Source organism: Oryzias latipes, chromosome 11, assembly GCF_053564925.1.
Source record: "Oryzias latipes strain Hd-rR chromosome 11, Olatipes_Hd-rR_3.1".
Taxonomy (NCBI): Eukaryota; Metazoa; Chordata; class Actinopteri; order Beloniformes; family Adrianichthyidae; genus Oryzias; species Oryzias latipes.
Window position 1 is genome coordinate 19,752,572 of NC_136247.1, and position 18,451 is coordinate 19,771,022.

Below are 18,451 nucleotides of genomic sequence, written 5' to 3' on the forward strand. Positions count from 1 at the left end.
TACATACATACAGACAAAATAGAATCTTTAAAATGCTTTAAAAGACTTGTTTATCCCTTTCTAAGAATGACTGAATTTTTTTTATGTCCACATTTTATAAATCTTTTGGGACAGACACTACAGGCCGGTCATTCCAAAAGCATGTTACAGAGTAAATTCTTTTCCTTTGTGAGGTAAATTTGTAAGGCCAGGAGATTTCCTGTTTGTTGGACAGAAATAATGAATTGTGATTATCCTGTTGTAAATAAAGGACTACCAGCTTGATTTTGTTTTTTTAAGAAAGTTATTTTTTTTCACCACCAGAGGTCAGAATCAGACAATGTTTGATCCTGCTGTGTCTAAGTTATGAAATCCCAGTACTGAGGTTCCTTTACTGAGCTAAGTGTATTTTTTCCACTGAAAAGGTTAAACTATAACTTGATACATAAAAAACAGAGAATCTTGAGGAAAGAATCATCACATATTGCCTTTTTTTTATAAGAGGCAACATACTTGAAACAATAAAAATTAATTACGTAGGAGGAAACCTATTTAATAAACATACTTGGACTAAATTTCAACCCACACCTAGGTAAACAAATGGTAATTTTCCTCCTTTTTGATGTTGACACCAGTTACATTCCTTACAGACTTGTCTGTTTTCTCTATACCTTTAAAAAACATGTAACTTCTTTAACACTCACAATTTAATCATCTACCAAATGAAAGAGAGTCAACATTATAAACCCTTCTGCTTATGAAGAGGCAACTAAAGGCCATTTTTCTTGCATAGTACCTCAAAACAAAGTATTTGTGCACTATGTGCATTGTGCACTTTTCAGTACAGTGGGGTTTCTACTGTGTCTGAATTAGTTTGATGCCTCAAACTAACATGCTGACAAAATAATTTTATGTGATTAAAGTAGAAATGGTACATTTTGTTTGGTTGCTGTGCCCTTAGGCAGAAGTGTTCATGATGGTCAGGCCTGAAGCAAGAGGACCTGAGTGTCATAGTTCAGGGTTCAGGAGGTGAGAGGTGAAAATCAAAGGTTAATTTAATGACTAAATAAATCCCTGAGATTGGTTCCACAAAATATGACTATTTAAACAATGTGCTAAAACACCTTAACTCTGTCGATCATAGAGTAACAATGCAAAACTAAGCATTAAAAGGAAATGCAAGCAATCCATCTGTGCTCTAGTATTTTTTTTTAAACTATTTGTTCATTTTAAACAAAATTGGTATATATTTGAGGTCATGGCTTGAAAAGTTTAGAACACTCAACTGGATATTAACATTCTGTCCAAGAAAAAAATGTTATGGAAAAAATTATATAACATGGAGGTGTTTCATTGGTGGAGTCCAAGACAGCATGACTGTGTGTGTTCCCGCGGAGACCGTGGTGGCATGGTGACACAACACAGATTAGAGGTGACATTGGCTAAATGTTTGCAGATGAAAGCTCCCAATATTTAATCACCACAGTTACAAGGGTCACCAGGGTGGGCCAGCGAGCCAAGTTGCCTCGGGGTTTGACCTAGCAAGATGTTTATATCAGAATCTGATTGTGAGCATTTGTGTTAACAGAGTGTCTCCTGAACTGTCTCCTGTTCAATTAATGGAGGGACAAAGTCTGCTTGCTTGTCTGCTTCAGCTACTGCAACCGGGTACCATAAACCTTTTGGAATCATGAGATTCCAAAATGCTGGAAAATTGCCATTTTTGTTGTTACTAAACTTTTCTTGTGGTATTTTTCTGATCATAAAATCATATACATAAATAAAGTTGAGATCAAAATTGCTTTTCTGAATTTTTATTTCTTCAAATATGTTAGACGAAAAAATGCAGTTTGAAAAGAGCTTATTTGTTACGTAGACAATACGCTGGGCGGGCCACCAGTTCCTTGCTCCACTCCATTCTGATGCATTCATCATAAAGATGACTAGATCCATGTACGTCTTAGTGTTCCTTGTTCGGACTGGCATCTGACTCAAAAAGCATGTAAACAGAGAGCTCTCAGCAACTGGGGGCGGGAGTGCTCCATATAATAATTTACACGTGCTTTTCTTCAAAGTCCCATTCCAATCCTCTTTTGATCTTTTGTAAAAGCATTCCCAGTGGTCTTCTAATTAGGATTATGCCAATTTTAGCCAAAATCATAAAACCTGTGTTGTTTTCTAGGACATAGTCTCTGTAGAGCGGCAGTAGGTAATTAGAAATTTGCCTCTGAGTTGTGGGCATATTTTTTCATCTGCTTCAGATTCTCAAAAATTTGAATAAAGAATTACTCAGAAATGCAATTTAAGCTTAATTTTCTTTACATATGTCCTCCATTGTGAATAAAATGCCACAAAAACATGTTAAAAACAGCAAAAACACGATTTTCATTGGAGTGCGTCTTTACCGCATCCATATTTAACTTAACAGTTAAACTAAAGTTTACCTAAAGATTGCAAATACTTGTTTTTTTTCGGTCTGTTAAAATTAATTTAAAAGTAGTTGTAAAATGCAAAGATCTGCCAGAGATAAAATTTAAGCAGTTAAAAAACAATTGACTCCTCTCCTAAAAAGTTCTTGTCATGATGCTTTAGGCAATTCCGTAAAAGGCAACTTGCAATACTGTGAGTGAAAATAATAAATAAACCCTTTAAAAGAATATTTCCTCAAGTTTAGGGCCTCCAAAACTCCTGTAGCAGCTCATATTTTTTACTTATATTCCAGTCATTTTGAGACAACACAGGTAGCAGAGCACTCTGTCTCCCCGAGCCTTCCTCTCTGGAGGAAACGAAATGAAAACAAAGTATGGGAAGAAAAGAAAAGAAGGGAGGAGTATTAAAATATACGAGAAGACGAGAAAAAGTGCATTTTTCAAATGGTGAATAACTTGTCTCCTGACATGATGCAGTGCAGGACCACTTCCTGTGGCTCAGGTTTCACAGTGAGTGTAAATGTGCTGGTGGGGGGAGGGATCCACTTCCTGTTCCAACCTCTGAATTTAGGGGCCTAAAGTTGGTGAAAAAGTTGGACAAAATACAAAGTCAGGAAAGGAGTTTCCTTAGAAATCAGATACATTGATTTGGCCTGTGAGGATTAAAAAAAACAATACAATGAGTTTGAAAAAAGTGCAGAGCAGTTACATCTAATGGAGATAAAGACATATCTCTGATTGTAATTAGAATAAAAAATCAAATGCAAACGTCCTTTTTATTTCATTGTACAGGTAATAAATATCCTTGCATTACTGAAGAATTTGTGTTGTCTTAAATATGCACACGCAAGCTGTGTGTGTATAGGACCATAGAGTCTGTTCTGAGGTTTTTGTGGTTGCAGGTAGCGGACCTTTTCACTTAGACACTGTACCTCTAATATATTCCAGATGATCCAACTATTTATAACTCTCCTGAAAGCATGTGCCACACTAAGGTTACATTGCCTTGTTATAATCCTGGCGACTGACTTGTTTTGTTAATGCCATGAATTTTAAGACTATTTTTCTTGTAAAAACAAAACAAAAAATTCTGCACAATGTTCTGCTATCTGCAGAGTTGCATGTATCTTTGATAGTAAAATTGCAAGAAATTAATTTTTTTATTAATTAAAAATGTGATTTGGTATCAGCCGCAGAGATGAATGAAGTTCTGCCACAGAGAGGGGTGAGTCTAAGGCTGTAATTGATTCTTGGTCTAGTTTGGGTAAATTTATATTATCTAGAAATGATTTAATACTTTTTACTGATGGGTCAATTTGAGATGAATATAAATTCTTGTAAAATTCTTTAAACATGTTTTTTATTTCTTTTGGGTCGTGGGTGATATTTCCTGTTCCTTCCCTAATTGAGAAGATTGCGATTTGTTTCTTTGTTGTTTTTTAATGATTAAATTCAATTTGATTTTATTTTTATGGCCTATTATTAGTCATCTCAATGGGCTCCAAACAGGTAGCTTTGTAATAAACATGAATCATAAAGAATCTAAAGTCATAGAATTATTTAGGTAATGGCTAAACTAAACTAAACTAAACAGACTAAACAGAACTGAGTATCCCTGTCCTTAGAGTGTCCTTCGCGGTTAGTACAAACTCCTAAAAAAAAACAAATTCCCGAAAAAAAGAAGCTTCAGGGATGTCCACATGGTTCCTCCCCAGGATGGACAGGCGATTTACCAGAACACTTAGAGAATTAGCTTATCTAACTCTACAACTACATATTTAGGGAGTCCAGGAGATGAGCTTCATTCCGATGAGTTTGGGGACGGCTGGGAGTGTGAGAAAAGCAAGAAGTAGGGTCCACAACCAAGTACAGGTGCATGGAATCTGGAATCACTCCCACTCCAGGGGATTTAGAAAGAGGGACAATGCATGAATCACACTGCACCAAACATGGAATGAAAAACTAAATGATAAATAAATGATCAAAAATAGAGGAAAGAAAGAGAGGAGAAGTAGATGAGAGTAGAGGACAGAACCCCAGTGCACCATAAATTCCCCAGTTTATGGTAATGGTTAAGCTTAGGGTTCAAATCCCTGTATGAAGTTTGTTCCAGCGCTGGATGGCGAAAGTATTGCCTCCAATTCCACAGTTAGAAACCTAGGGGTTTTATTTGACCAGGATTCATCATTTAAGGCTCACATATCTCAGGTGTGTAGAGCTGCCTTTTTTCACCTGCGGAATATAGCAAAGATCAGAAATATACTTTCTAAGAGTGATGCTGAAAAGCTCATCCATGCGTTTGATACGTCTAGGCTGGATTACTGTAACTCCTTGTTAGCAGCGTGTCCTAAGAGTTCCTTAAGAAGTCTCCAGCTTGTTCAGAACGCAGCAGCTAGATTGTTAGCAGGAACTAGCAGAAGAGATCACATCACTCCTGTGTTAGTTTCACTTCACTGGCTCCCAGTTGATTCTAGAATTGAGTTCAAAATCCTCCTGTTAACCTATAAGGCCTTACATGGCATGAACCCATTCTATATCAAAGATCTCATAGTGCCTTACCACCCAAACAGAGCCCTTTGTTCGCAAAATGCAGGACTGCTTGTAGTTCCCAGAATTTGTAAAAGTAGAGTTGGAGGTAGAGCGTTTAGCCACCAAGCCCCTGTTTTATGGAATAAGCTCCCAGCTCATGTAAGAGAGGCCGACACAGTTTCTACATTTAAAGTTAGGCTTAAAACATTCCTCTTTGGACAGGCTTGTTGTCAGACTAGCTAGTATTCAGAGAATATTTACCTTACTGTTTATTTGTTTAAATTAAACTTAACAATAATAATAAAGTTGTTAGTAGGCTGCCAGTAATTTTAAAGCTGGGGTAGCTATGGTACACATGGGTTCTGTCCTCTATTCTCGCCTACTTCTACTCTCCTTCTCTCCTCTATTCTTGATCATTTGTTTATCATTTAGTTCTCCATGCCTCTGTTTGGTGCAGTGATATTCATGTACTGTCCCCTCTTAAAATTCATAGCATTAACAAAACAAGTTGGTCGCCAGGATTGTAACAAGGCAACGTCACCTTAGTGTGGCACATGCTTTCAGAAATCTACAAAGAATTCTGGGACCTCTTTGCACCAAATATTTATAAAATGGTTTTTATTTTTTAAAGATCACCACTCACTACCAGCTAATATGAACACTGCCAACATCATTCTTCTCCTGAAGCCAGAAAAAGATTCCCCCCCTGCCTTCCAGCTACCATCCCATCTATCTGATCAATGCAGATCTTAAAATCATATGTAAAGCTCTAGCTAGGAGACCAGAGAAGATCACTCCCCAGATAATTCACCCTGATCAAACTGGATTTATTAAAGGAAGACAATCCATAAACAATGTCCGAAGACTTGTTAATCTAATATAATTTACCTCTATTAAACCATAATCTCATTAGATGCTGAAAAAGCATTTGACAGGGTGAATTGGAAGTCTTTGCTTGCTGCTTTACAAGAATCTGGGTTTGGTAAATCGTTTATTAATTGGACTGAAATCCTGTATCAGGTTTGAATGACTCCTTTGTCACACCGAGCAAACTGACACCCATTTGGAACAATCCTGACATCCTAATAAGGTTGTCAGGATTCTGGGTCTAGTCCCTGGGCTCTGTCTCCGGCTCCATCTCCGTGGTGGGGGTCCAGCTCTTGGGTCCCTGGATTGGCCGGGCTGCTCTGCTGTCTTCCCCTGGCTCTGGGGAGTAGGGTGCTGGGCCTCCTGCCTTTACTGGAGCATTCAATGTGATCAAGGTACACTCTAAGAAGCACACATTCCTTCAACCCACCTGCTTATTTACTTTTGCTCAAATATGGGTGTGGGTAATGATTTTACACCCCTCTCTAAGAATATTGGTTATGGAAAACTTTTGTGTACCTGTCTCTGCGCATAAGTCTTGTGAGATAAATCTTCCATCATTAATGTATGAATGTACTTCAAATCTGTAAATAGATGTGTGCAGACTATTTGTTGGTGTGTGTAAGTGTGTGTATGTGAAAACTAAGTCATGCAATTTACTTATAACACTTTTATGTTATGACTCTATATTATTGACCCCCCCATCTCCCCCATCTTAACCCCTTATCCCCCATCTTTAACATCCCACTCTCTCCCTCTTTGTTTTTTTTCCCCATAAACCCCTATTGTAAAAGTAAAATCTGTCCAACACAAGAGGTCTTCAGCTCTGATCTGTTTCCTCGGCTGTTGGACAGGACAATTAAAAGAAAAATGCCATGAGAACATCTTAGGAAAAAACACCATTATCATCGGAGTGGGTCTTTAAAACAAATTCTGGGATGTTTTAACATTGTCCTTGTTATTGTGAAACGTTCAGCATTAGCCGTAAGCTAATTTTCCTTGTGAGCCCAAACTAAGCAACACATTTCTTCAGGTCCAAGAAAAACATGGCAGGTTTTTATTTCTAGAAGCTTTAAATGAGTTTCGAAAAAGTGAAAAACCAATACTTAAAGAGATTTCCAGAATCTCAAGAGAGCATTTGAACAAGTTTTTACTTTCTTTCTGAAATAGCCAAGATTTTCAAAAAAACACTGCCACTCCAGAACATACTTTTGGTCTCAAGAGCCACTGCGTCTTTTTAAAGGGATTGTGTTACTTTACTCTTTTCCTGTCAGCATGCATGCTGTTTGTGTGTGTTGGTACAAAGGAGCCTGGGAGCTGGCATGAACATTTACCAGGCGGCCCGAAGGAAGAGTATTAAGAGGCTTTTGGTCCAGTTTCATAGGAGTTGAGAAAACAAGAGAAGGCTCCAAATGACACCAAATGCCAGGCTTGTAAACTCACACAACCTGGACCTTCAGGGTGGAAAAATGAAAGAGAGAAAAAAAAAAAACATCCAGAAAAGCAAATGGGATGTTCTAATTTTAAACTTTCTGAAATCAGAAAAATAAGGGAAAAAAGGGAGATTCAAAATATTACAGGCCAGAAAAATGCTGGCAGACCGTGTACTGCCTCAGCAATGCTTTGTTTTCTTACAGTCCCAATGTCTCTCTTTGTGATTTTTTTTCTTTCTGACACTCCCACAAAGCAACACAAAGTAAAACAAAGTCATGATGATTTTTTACATGTTTGTGTGTGGAGGTAAACACAAAAAGCAAATAAAGGAGGAAGTTTAAAAGAAGGGGAGGAAATGAGAAGGGGACTATTAAACCGAATGAAAAAGATTATATGATAAATTAAATATGAGAACATGATCAAGGAGAGGGGTTTAGGTTGGGTTGGAAACAAAACAGTAAGAAAGAGACAGACCACCTCAAAGTAATGTGAAAAGGACTGAAAAGATAGAAGTAAAACAGGAGAAAGAAATGGAGAAGGGACCACCCCCATGGGTAACACCAGAGGAACGGCTGCAGATCTCTACTCCTTTACCAGTAGATCCCCTTGGAGCAAAACTGAGACTGGAGCTGCTCTTCCTGCCAAGTCATCCCTCACTCCGCCCTTAAGTGCGTGAGTGTTTGTTCATGCTCACTCTTGACGGGGGCCCCTGGAATGCCAGTAAACTACGGCTGTACTCTCATTTCAGCAGAGAAAAGCCCAAAAGTCCAATAATCGTGAATGATGCAACGCTGAGTGTTTACATTAAAAAACACAACTGTTATGAACAAAGTTTCTTACTGACAAAAAAAAAAGAAAGTCAGACACTTCCCAAAGGGTGGTTGTATTCCCATGCCTTTGCAGAATCAAACAATGATCCCTCTTTGGGAGCAGCACACATCATAACCTGAGGCTTTTCCATGCAGATTGTCTGCAGATTTGCCCGTGATAAGAAACCACTGTGATTTTACAAGGTAAACATACCGAAACCTTTTTAACCTTAATCATCAGCGCTCCTTCAATCCCCCATTTTGAGCCAAAATTAAACATGGAGACAGCTTAAATCCACTAAGGGTTCTTTGTGTGGTGCAAAGTAAATTAAGTTAGAAGAAAGAGCGTGTTTGATTGAGCGGCGTTAGTCTTTGATAAATTGACCATGTTTATATTTGTGAAGCAGGGCCACTATGATAATGTCTGGTATGCGAAGAGCTACACGGGCTTGCATTTAACTCAATCTGGAAGATAAACAGCCTTGGGCCAAAGAGCTCAGAGGATTCATGAAAGTTTTTTTCCATCTTTCTGCGATTTTCTTCTGTTTTAGCCAGACTTAATCCGCACGTTTCACTCTCTCCTCCTCTGTATTAAAAATCTTCTTTTATGCTCTGTAAATACAGCTTAGTGGACTGAATGGGGCTGTTTAATAGAATTGAGAGTGGCGGCTCGTGGTCCAGCTGAGGGTCGCAGGTTTCCGCGGAGAAGGTCAGTCTGAAGTGGTCACAGGTCAAAACCTATGGGCAATGCTGGCACTGACCTAAGGGGATGGAAGCAAAGGAAGGTTCATTATGTCAGTTGGCCGTTGAGCCAACAAGGAAGCTCTTTTGACTTCCCCTGTCACCAAACCTTTATCATCATGACAACAATGCCCTCATTATTAATTCTGTTCAATGACTGTGTTTCCAGAACAGAATGCAAAGAATTACAATTAAAATGAAACTATTCATCTATCTGAAAATCTTACATAAACTCACTTATTCCATTCACTTGCGTATCATTAAAGCTTATCCAAAAAACTGCGAGGCGAGTAGGGGTGACACCCCCCACCCCTACTTGACCAGTTGCCAGTTTATCCCAAGGCCCATTTTCACAGTGTGTCCATTGGGCCCCTAAAACCCCCTTCTCCATCCTGCTGTGCTGCGAATTTCCCAACACAGCGTTTCTTCCCAGCCTCCGTGTCGCCGTGTGAGGTAGTGGTCAGTGGAACGAGTGCCATGTGAATAGGTGTGGTGCAAAGGTGAAACACAAAGCTTTTTACAACGAAGCAGCTGTCGCCTAATTAGTTTCACAAATGCCAGTTTGTGGTATTTAAGTGTCCACTATGCAGATGGTACAGTGCACCGTTTCCCTAAAGAAAAGTTGGAAAGGGTCCTAAAGAAACCAGACTGTACACTTTGGCTCCCGCCCACTGCACGGGTTCTGAGACTCAAGGTTGAGACAGTAAAAGAGGTAATCTCATCTGTGCCATGCGGAGAAATACTTAATATGCCAGATTTAATACCTTTGTTGTAACCAAATGAGAATTTTTAGCTTTTGAATAGCCTTTGTCCTGAAGGATGCCTTTTATTCTTTCACACATTTAGGTATATATTTTTTTAATTAACTAGACAAAAAAAAAAGAATGCGTTTGGCCCATGGGTTCAGAAATAAATTACACGTGCAAGGAACAACTACAAACCTATAAAGCAAATATAAGAACATGAAGTGAAAAAGTAAAAGTACAATAGGTATTGCATTTAGTGTTAGAGCACAAATCCTCAACTAATAATTGTGGCAATGTCTAGTCCAATACAGCAAAGGTTCCCATCTCTTAAAAAAAACTGATCTGTGATGCAGTCAACAAGTCAAATGATCAAGGGAGACATAGTTTAGAACAACTTTCTGCCAGTGTCACAAAATGTCACAAAAAAAACATTACATTACATTTTAGAAAAAACATTTCAGAAACAAAAATGTAAAAAATAAGAAAAAAAAAGCATTTCAGAAAACAATTTCCAGAACACAAAAGGAAATGTTAGAAAAACACTGTGAGAAACCAGAAAAGTAAAGTGTATTGGGACATCACTGATTGGATGACATTTGTCCATCTCAACTAAAAGTTATTTGGCATTCAGTTTTCTATCTTCTTTGCTAACAGGATCAATCTAGACAGTAAAAACAAATGATTAATAAGACAGAATCTTTGCTGTCCTTTGTTTTGCCCCAATTCTCCTTTTGTTAGATTTGCTGTCAGACTGCAGTGAATTGAAAAGTGTTACGAAGCAGCCGTGGGAGCTCAGATGACAAAGAAGCTGAACCTGAAATGTTGCTCTTCACCCTCAATTTTAGTTAATGGTTTGTCTTCAGTTAATCCTCAGTTGTGTCATGGCAAGCTAGGTGAGGCAGACACAGGCGCTGGAACCCGGAAGGAAAACACAGGTGAGTTTAAGAGGCAAGTATAGAGGTTTATTTATCCGGTGAGGCTTGAAGTCTTGACGGGGCTGGTGGCGTCGCTGGAGGTTTGTAATGGCTCATGGCGTGGCTGTAGGTTTGTATTGGCTCATGGCGTGGCTGGAGGATACTTGGACTTCCGTGAGGTACTTTGGCTCAGGTAGACAGGAGACTCAGGTGACCACTCGTGGTTTGTATGTCCTGAAGGCGAGGCATAAGAAGGAGTTAGGCATGAGCAAAAAAATACATGAATTAGAATACCTAAGTGACCAGACTAAGCCCCATCAGGGGCAACAAACTGGCAAAGAATGCTGGAGCTGGATCTCCTCATGAAGAGCAGGTGGTTGATGAGTTGAATGGTCACAGCTGAGTCGAATCAGGAACTAAGCAGAGAGGGGAGGGGGGAGGAGAGCTGCCAGAGGCACCATGACAAGTTGTCTTCAGTTCAGGTTTTGCTTTTGCTCTTGGTTATCATGTTTGATACATGGTAGTGTTTGTCACGGCGAGGTTTGCCACATTTCACCAAGTAAAATTCTTTTACTTCTCTTGCAGTCGATTCCTTCAACACCATTAAGACTTAGTGTAAAGTCAAACAAATATATTTGACACAACCAACATACTGTATTTTCTGCACAACAGCCTTTTTCCCCCCCAAAAAATCCTAGGTCGCCTCATAATCCAGAGCCCCTCATTTAAAGATGTTGAAACCATTTTGAGAGGTACACTGTCCTCTGTCAAAATGTCAGTCTTTTATTTACGAGTTACAACAAGCTTGGGTGTTAATGTAAATACGGCAATACAGCTAACGTGTGGTGGTGATGGGCTTGGGCTAGTTAGTCAGCCTTACCGACGGGTTTATGCCTGACTCGCTTAGTGCGCCTTATATATGACATAAGTTCAAAATATACCATACATTGACTGTGCGCCTTACAATCCGGTGCACCCCTATATAGTGCTTAAAATATAGTACATAACATGCATACATAAACTGTTAAGCATGGTGGTGGGGGTTTCATCATTGGGGCTTGTTTTTTAATGCATTAACTAAATACCTCGCTACCTCTTTGGTCTCTTTTAAATTCATGAAATATTGAACATGGTAATGTGAGGCCTGTCTGTCAAACAGCTGAAGTTTTGCTAAAACTGTGTCAGGTGCTAGGACAATGATCTCACACAAATGAAAAAAGTGTTTTAAGGACTCATAGTCCAGGCTGACATAAAATTAAAAGGTGCAAAGTTACTTTTTTAAGAGGATAAAGCTTACTCTGATGCCTTCAAATGTAGCTACTGAAGGCTAATCTTTTACACTCCAGCTTTAGATCCAGTGTTGACATTCTTTCGACCACCACAACGCTTCAAACATTTATGCCAATGACGTAATTCAAAGCAGAGAAAAGCGGCTTTATGCCGTTGAGCAACCCCTTCCGTTCATAAAATGTTGCATATTGCTGCAAAGCCACTATGAAAAGCCGCTTTTCTCTGAGTCCGAATTAACTGATTCACGTTGATTGTGTGAATGGTCAAATAGGTTTCACCAGTGATATCTACAGTGTTAAAGGATAAAGTAAAACTAGCGAATTAGGCCATTGTTTTATAAGCAACAAAAGATTTTGTTTACATTTTATTTTTGCCTTTCGGATAAATTAGAAGTTTTCACGTCATTAAAACTGTTTAACAAAGTAAATTGGACAGATCTCTGCTCACAAGCTCAAAAACTCTAAGTCCAGTGCATTAATTTTATTCCCCTTTGAGGTAGAGTCATGTAAAAGGAAGGGCTTTATGTGAGCTCACTAACTGGCTTCAGGTATGATTATCAAGAGTTGCACTTGATGGGTAAAAGCCTCTGATCAAACATAAAGAGCGCATATAAACATACATTTTTACACACACTGACACACAAACTGAGATGAAACACAGATAATTAGCTCTAATGGAAACCAGACCTACAAATCAAGCCTTTTCTCCCCCCTTGTCTGTCTCAGTCTGACTTCCTCTCCCCACTGGTCTTCTTATGGTGTTGAGGGTTAATGTAAACCAGGGCTAGCTGCCCCATAATGAGGAACTTCAGACACAGATTGGAAGTGAAGGAGGCACATTGCTGGGAGAAGTAAAAACACACAGGTATGCTTCTGTTAGAGCATTTCAATCACCAAATGAACCTTATGCCGAACTTTCAAAATAAAAAATCAACGTAGCTCTATGGATTATTTAACTCACACTCAATCATCTTTTGAACTATTGTAAAGGCCTTCCTAGTGATCTTTTAATCATAATTATGCTGTTTTTAGTCAAAATAAAAAATAAAAAAACTGTTGTTTCCTAAGATATCGCTTCTTCAGAGCGGCAGTAGTTCAATAAAACTTTGCCTCTGAGTTGTGGGTGTCTGTGTTTACACCTATGGTTTACATGCCCTCCCGCTAGCTTAGAGGGTCTATATCATGCTTTTCTTAAGCTTTCAGAGTAAACTGTACTGATGTATACCGTTGGCACACTGAAGAACGATTTTTTATTAAATAGGAGTTATTTTTGCTGCTCATTTTCCAACCCGGACTGGATCTCTGAGGCTCCGCCTTTCTCTCCCTCTGGGTTCCGCCCATTTCATGACGTTGTAGGTACCGTGACCATTCGGCCTGCAATAACCATTGGGGTCCTTTCGACTGAGGATAACGTCACACTACGCTAACCCCACTTGGACAAACTACGTACCGTCCAGATCTGCTCGGGCTCTACATATTTTCATTTCACATTTCCTTTTGTAACCCAAAGTTCTTTTCCCTCCTAAGTTGTGTCTGACATTATTCTTTGTAGTGTTTATAGAGAGATTTTGCCACAACCCACTTTGTAAAAAGATCTGTGGCTGTTAGAATGAACACGCTGCTTCACACAAGCGAACCACGTCTCTGATCAGAGCAGCTGGAGTCTTGTAGCTTCGTGTTCGCAGGCAGGGAAGATGCTTTGTTATGGTGTGCGGTCCGGAGAAGGGTTCTGACCGTAGTCCGTTCGGCTGCAAATGCACTTAATAATAATCATAACAACAATAAAAGCACATTTAGAGGGTAATCTTGCTCCCTGTTTGAGCTCTGTTTGTTTACAACGGACCACATGATATCTTTTTCTATGGTATAGTAATTTGTCCAGACCAATCACTATCTGATCATCGGACCAACGTACAGCCAATCACATAATGTGACGTCAGCACTATTCGAAGGACCCTGAACGGTTGTTGCAGCCCGAATAGTTATGGTACCCACAACGTCAACTAGAGTCGGCCTCTGCAGGGTGTCTGCGTCTCTCCCACAAAAACATCCAAACTCATGCAAAGATGTATGTGAATTTTTTACATGTAAAATGAAAGCTTTCTAGCCGATCACTGCTAGCTCAGCAGAGAAAGTGGGTGTGTGTGTTAGTCCTTGGGCAGTGCTGGCAGAGCTTAAAGGTTTAAAAAATTTGAATTTTGATTAAGGCCTTTTAAATTTCCTTATACCCCCATCCTAACATTACCTGTGCAACAAAAATGGCGAGCAACATTGGAGCTTTCCTGCCGTATCGTTTTGAACAAATTAAATGAAGATGGATTGTCTACAAGTGGATGCAGCAGAATGGAGTGAAGCTACATAAAAATTTCAAATAAACTCTTTTTCAAACAGCATTGTTGTCTGCTCCTGATTCACAACAATTTGAAAAAAGAAGTACTCACAAATGCAATTTTAAACTTACGTTTTTATACAGGTCCTCCATGACTAGAAAAAGACCAGAAGAACATGCTAAAAACACCAAAAACCCAGTTTTTATTGAAGTGGTTCTTTAAGACGCACGCACTTCTTTACTGTTAATTTAGATAAATTAAGGGACTGCAAAGCATAATTGATGAATTCGTGTGCATGTGTGTGCGTTTGTGTGGCAGTCATCAAAGTCTCTGTAATTCTGAAACTCGTAGAGCCAGATGCCTTCGTACTGATAACAAGTGGTCATCCCACTACTTTCAGACATCAAAGGGGGTGGCAGGAGTTTGGTTGCAGGAGCCTTCGTTCCTCTCTCCTTCCTCCTGTGTGGAATGTATTTTTCCCCATTTCATAGGCGTGAGAAATCTCCTTCTGTGTGTGTATAACCTATATGTGTTTGTGTGTGTGTTTTGAAGCCTCAAAGGTGACATTCCTGCGTGTCAGAGCAACACCCTCAAGTTTAAGATAACACGGTTACGGTGATCTAAGGGTGGGAATCGATTCCCCCTGGCCAGTGGGGGCTTCAGGGTCAGAGCTGATGGCTTTACCTTCCGCACGCAACCCGTGATGCAAAAACACCATAATTCTTCAATAATCATCTCCTAACAACCCCAGAGTAGGGTATGAGGCTCCCTGCAGAGTCTTTCATCTCTGACTGTTCTAATATTGCAGCACTCCAGGTTAATCTTATGTAAACTTCATTGTTTGTGAAAGACGGATGTATCAAATTATTAATGACTTTACTCACTTTTTAATGTAATAAATGCATGTACTTTTTTAGATTTACAGTGAATTTCCATAGACAGAAATGATCTCTATTTAAGGAATTATGTTATTTACCCCACTCCATGCTGCAGTGGAATTATTTTTTTGTAACAAAGCCAGAAGCCTTTCATGTATTTTTGAACTCCCCCTTTCAGCAGTTTTTAACTCCTGTTTCAACAAAAAGGGATATTATAAATATAAAAAAATATTTAACCCCCTTATGCTTAGGGATACAAGTGTGCATCAAACCACTTTTGCTCCAAAGTTACCTCAATTAAGCATCCACACAAAAACACAAGTGGAAATAAATTCAGGTGTCATAGGGTTAAATTTTGGTTTATGGCATGACATGCTCCATTCAATTTGGTGTATGACCCCCACCATTTCTCTGTCAAAACTTCTGAGATCTAGCTGGTATAGCACCTGCAGGTGACTGCAGTGGTGACCTTTGTCTTAGAAGACATCTGGGAATATCGTGCATGCCTCCTACAGCTTGAAATTCACCATGTTCAAACAGACCACCAGCTAATTATGGCTTTCCCAGATCCATGAGCTCATGAAATCACCACAGAATAAGCCAGTGGTATGAAATGTTTTCTTTTGCCCCCTCCTCTCTGGTTTAGTTAACTGGGGATTTGCCAACAAAACAAACTCCCAAAAAAGTACTGAGACAACCAGAGCAAATTCTATTAGATGGAATACAAGGTATATATAACATTTATAACCATTGTTTAGCTGAAAGTCAAGTAGCTGACACTATTTATTCATTGGGAGGTCATGAAGATGAAGATGTTTCCTTTTTTTAATCATCACATTACAAATTTACGCAACACACAAAATTGCTTTCCATTTAGATGTATTTCCCAAAAAAATAAATAGCTTTTATTTCAGAGAAAGGAAAAAAGTTTCATAACTGTACAGAAAAATAAATACAAAATACTTCATTTCGGTGAAATACTGTCACAGGGAATGTGGAATGGATTGTCGTTTCACTCTCATTTTTCAAGACAGAGCACTTTGCCAGAGCTTGTTTTTTTGGTTTTACAACATTCATAGTCGCAGTGGTTTTGGTTCAGTCATGTCCTTCACCTCACTTCTTAAGTGCTCCCTTGTAAACATCACGGTCCATGCAAAGGGAATTAGGAAAAGGTCTCTGTCCTCTGAACCTTGAAGCACAATGGCCGAGTGGGCCTAATCTTGACCTTTTTGAAGGGCTGCCTTGTCCTCTGGCTGTCCAGTCAGCAAAATCTGTAAAAATACATGTTTTTATATTTTCATTAAGGGCACAAATCTTATAGGCTGACACTTTTGTCAGTTCATTTAAAGGGTGCTCTTTAGAAGACAAATGTCTTCATCTCAAATAATAATTAGCAACAAACAGTAGAAAACGAATCCATTGCTGATGGGAAATATTTTACTTTGATTGCGGATCTTGTGGCAAATAGAAAAGAAAGTGATAGGGGCACCAGCCAGGTGCTGCCACCAACACAAATGGTGTTTTGGATGGTGCGTAAAATGCGCGTGTGTTGTTATCACATCTGTGCTTACCCTGCTGTCACTTCTCCAGCAGGATGATCCAGTTAGTGGGATGAAGTAGACAAGGACCACGCGCCCCCCATTCTCCAGACAGAGAACGCGTAACTCAGGCGCTCGTGCGCCACGTAGCTGCAGCTGGTCCCCCGCGCGTCCAGCTCATCACTCTGTAAAACTTGGTACAGAAAGTCGATGTAGCGCGCGGCGAGCTTCAATGTCTGGATCTTGCTGAGTTTGTCCGATGGGAGAGTTGGAATGATCTTCCGCAGAGACGTAAACGCCTCGTTGAGCGACTGCGTCCGTTGCCGCTCGCGGATATTGGCCATGACGCGCTGCGTCTGCAGGTCGTCGAAAGAACGCGCTGGGCTGCTGCTGCTGCTGCTGGCCTCGCTGCCGCTACCCGCGCTCCCACCCCCTTCCTCACAACTTTTCCTGCACTTTTTCTTCCCCGGACAGGTACTACTCTCCATATCTGCCTCGTCGTCTTCATCGGCGCTCCGCCGCGCTATCCGCCTTTTCCGTGCGCCCCTGCGCGGCAGCTGACGCTCGGTCTCCTCCTCGCTGTTGCCAGCGCTGTCCATCGGGGGGGAGTTCTCTTCCCGCATTGCCTTTCTGTGATCCGTTAGACCCCTGATCCGAAGATACGGTTAGAGCATCAACAAGTAGAGATGTTTGGTGGCCTGCATTTAAGTGTTGACTTTGAATATTTTGTACGCAACAGAGAGGAAGAGCTGTCTGCCAGACTGGGATGACCCGAGCTCTTATACTGGGGTGCGGGCAGGAGGATTTTGGGGAGGGCTCTGATTGGATGAGGGGTATGTAACTTAATAGCCCACTTTTGCGCCTACTGCTTCTGGTTTTATTGCCAGCTTTAATCTTTTTTTTTTAAAGAGGGCAGCGTTAAAAATGGTCATGAAAAATTTGCAAATATCTTTGCCTTTCTAAAAATTCAATTCCTTTAAAAACTAATTTGACATTGCACTGTAAATGTAAAGTGTTATAGTTACGTTTTAGTAAAGTTTACTAAGTGTTGTTTTTTTTTTTTTACCTTTATTTGCTTTTTCAATTTTTTTTTTTTTTTGCGTTTAGACCTGCAGTTGAAATGGGAGCAGAGATGGTGGTGATGATGTACCAGCAGGACGTCCCACCTCGTATAAGCAAACCAAGGTGTTTATTTTCAATTTACCAGCACCGGGTTGAGGTAAACGGTGTGAACTCCCCGTGGGGGTCTCGGCACGGCGGCTCAGGTTCAAAGGAGGCTGAGTCTGGGCGGATCCGAGCGCACAGCAGGGTCGCTGAAAGCCTAGACATGGCTGGAGGATGGTTCACAAACAAGACATGGGCTGAACTTGAAAGAATGAGGGTAGCTCATTTTTTTATGAAGGGCTATGTGTCAGAGATGAGCGCGAAAATTTCACAAGTGAACGGAAGGAAGCGTTTGAAATGATGAGAGGAGGAGCTTTTTGGGCCGACAACCCCACGTTTTCCCCATAAGCGTTGCTTTCAGTTTATATTGTTTTACATTGATATATACGGATTTTCAAAGGCAATATATTTCAGAGCAGTTAATTATGTCGTTGAATAACAATGGAAAATCTATGTGAAAAATCCTCTTTCTCTCTTTTTTTGGGTCTCAGTTTCTCACCTGTTCAGTCAAAGGCAGAACAGGTGAGGTGAGCAGCTGGCAGCTCTCCGAGGTGCTGAGACGCATCTGGCTTCGGTTATAGAAGCATTTTATTTATATTTATATATACATATATTAATCAAATCTGGGAAAGTTCGTTATGAAATCCAAGTCACACAATCACAATAGCGGTATTTGAAGTTTATTTATTTCAGGCACAAAATAAAGCTGAAGGGCTAGCACTTCATGGATTTGGTTAATCCGAGAAAACAAGTAAAAACTTGATGATCTTACTTCTTGATTTCAACATATTTTCTACAACAGAA

The 18,451-nt window shown here is 39.9% G+C and overlaps 1 protein-coding gene across 1 annotated transcript; it reads right to left on the minus strand.

Annotated features, from left to right (window-relative positions):
* Positions 1-15,807: 15,807 nt before the first annotated feature.
* On the minus strand, positions 15,808-17,240 carry twist1a (twist family bHLH transcription factor 1a). The gene is made up of 2 exons (XM_004073819.5): positions 16,517-17,240; positions 15,808-16,216 (listed from the first exon to the last, which is right to left on the minus strand). Exon 1 carries the CDS (start codon positions 17,104-17,106, stop codon positions 16,549-16,551), a length of 558 nt encoding a protein of 185 aa, XP_004073867.1. The 5' UTR covers positions 17,107-17,240; the 3' UTR covers positions 15,808-16,216; positions 16,517-16,548.
* Positions 17,241-18,451: the final 1,211 nt, after the last annotated feature.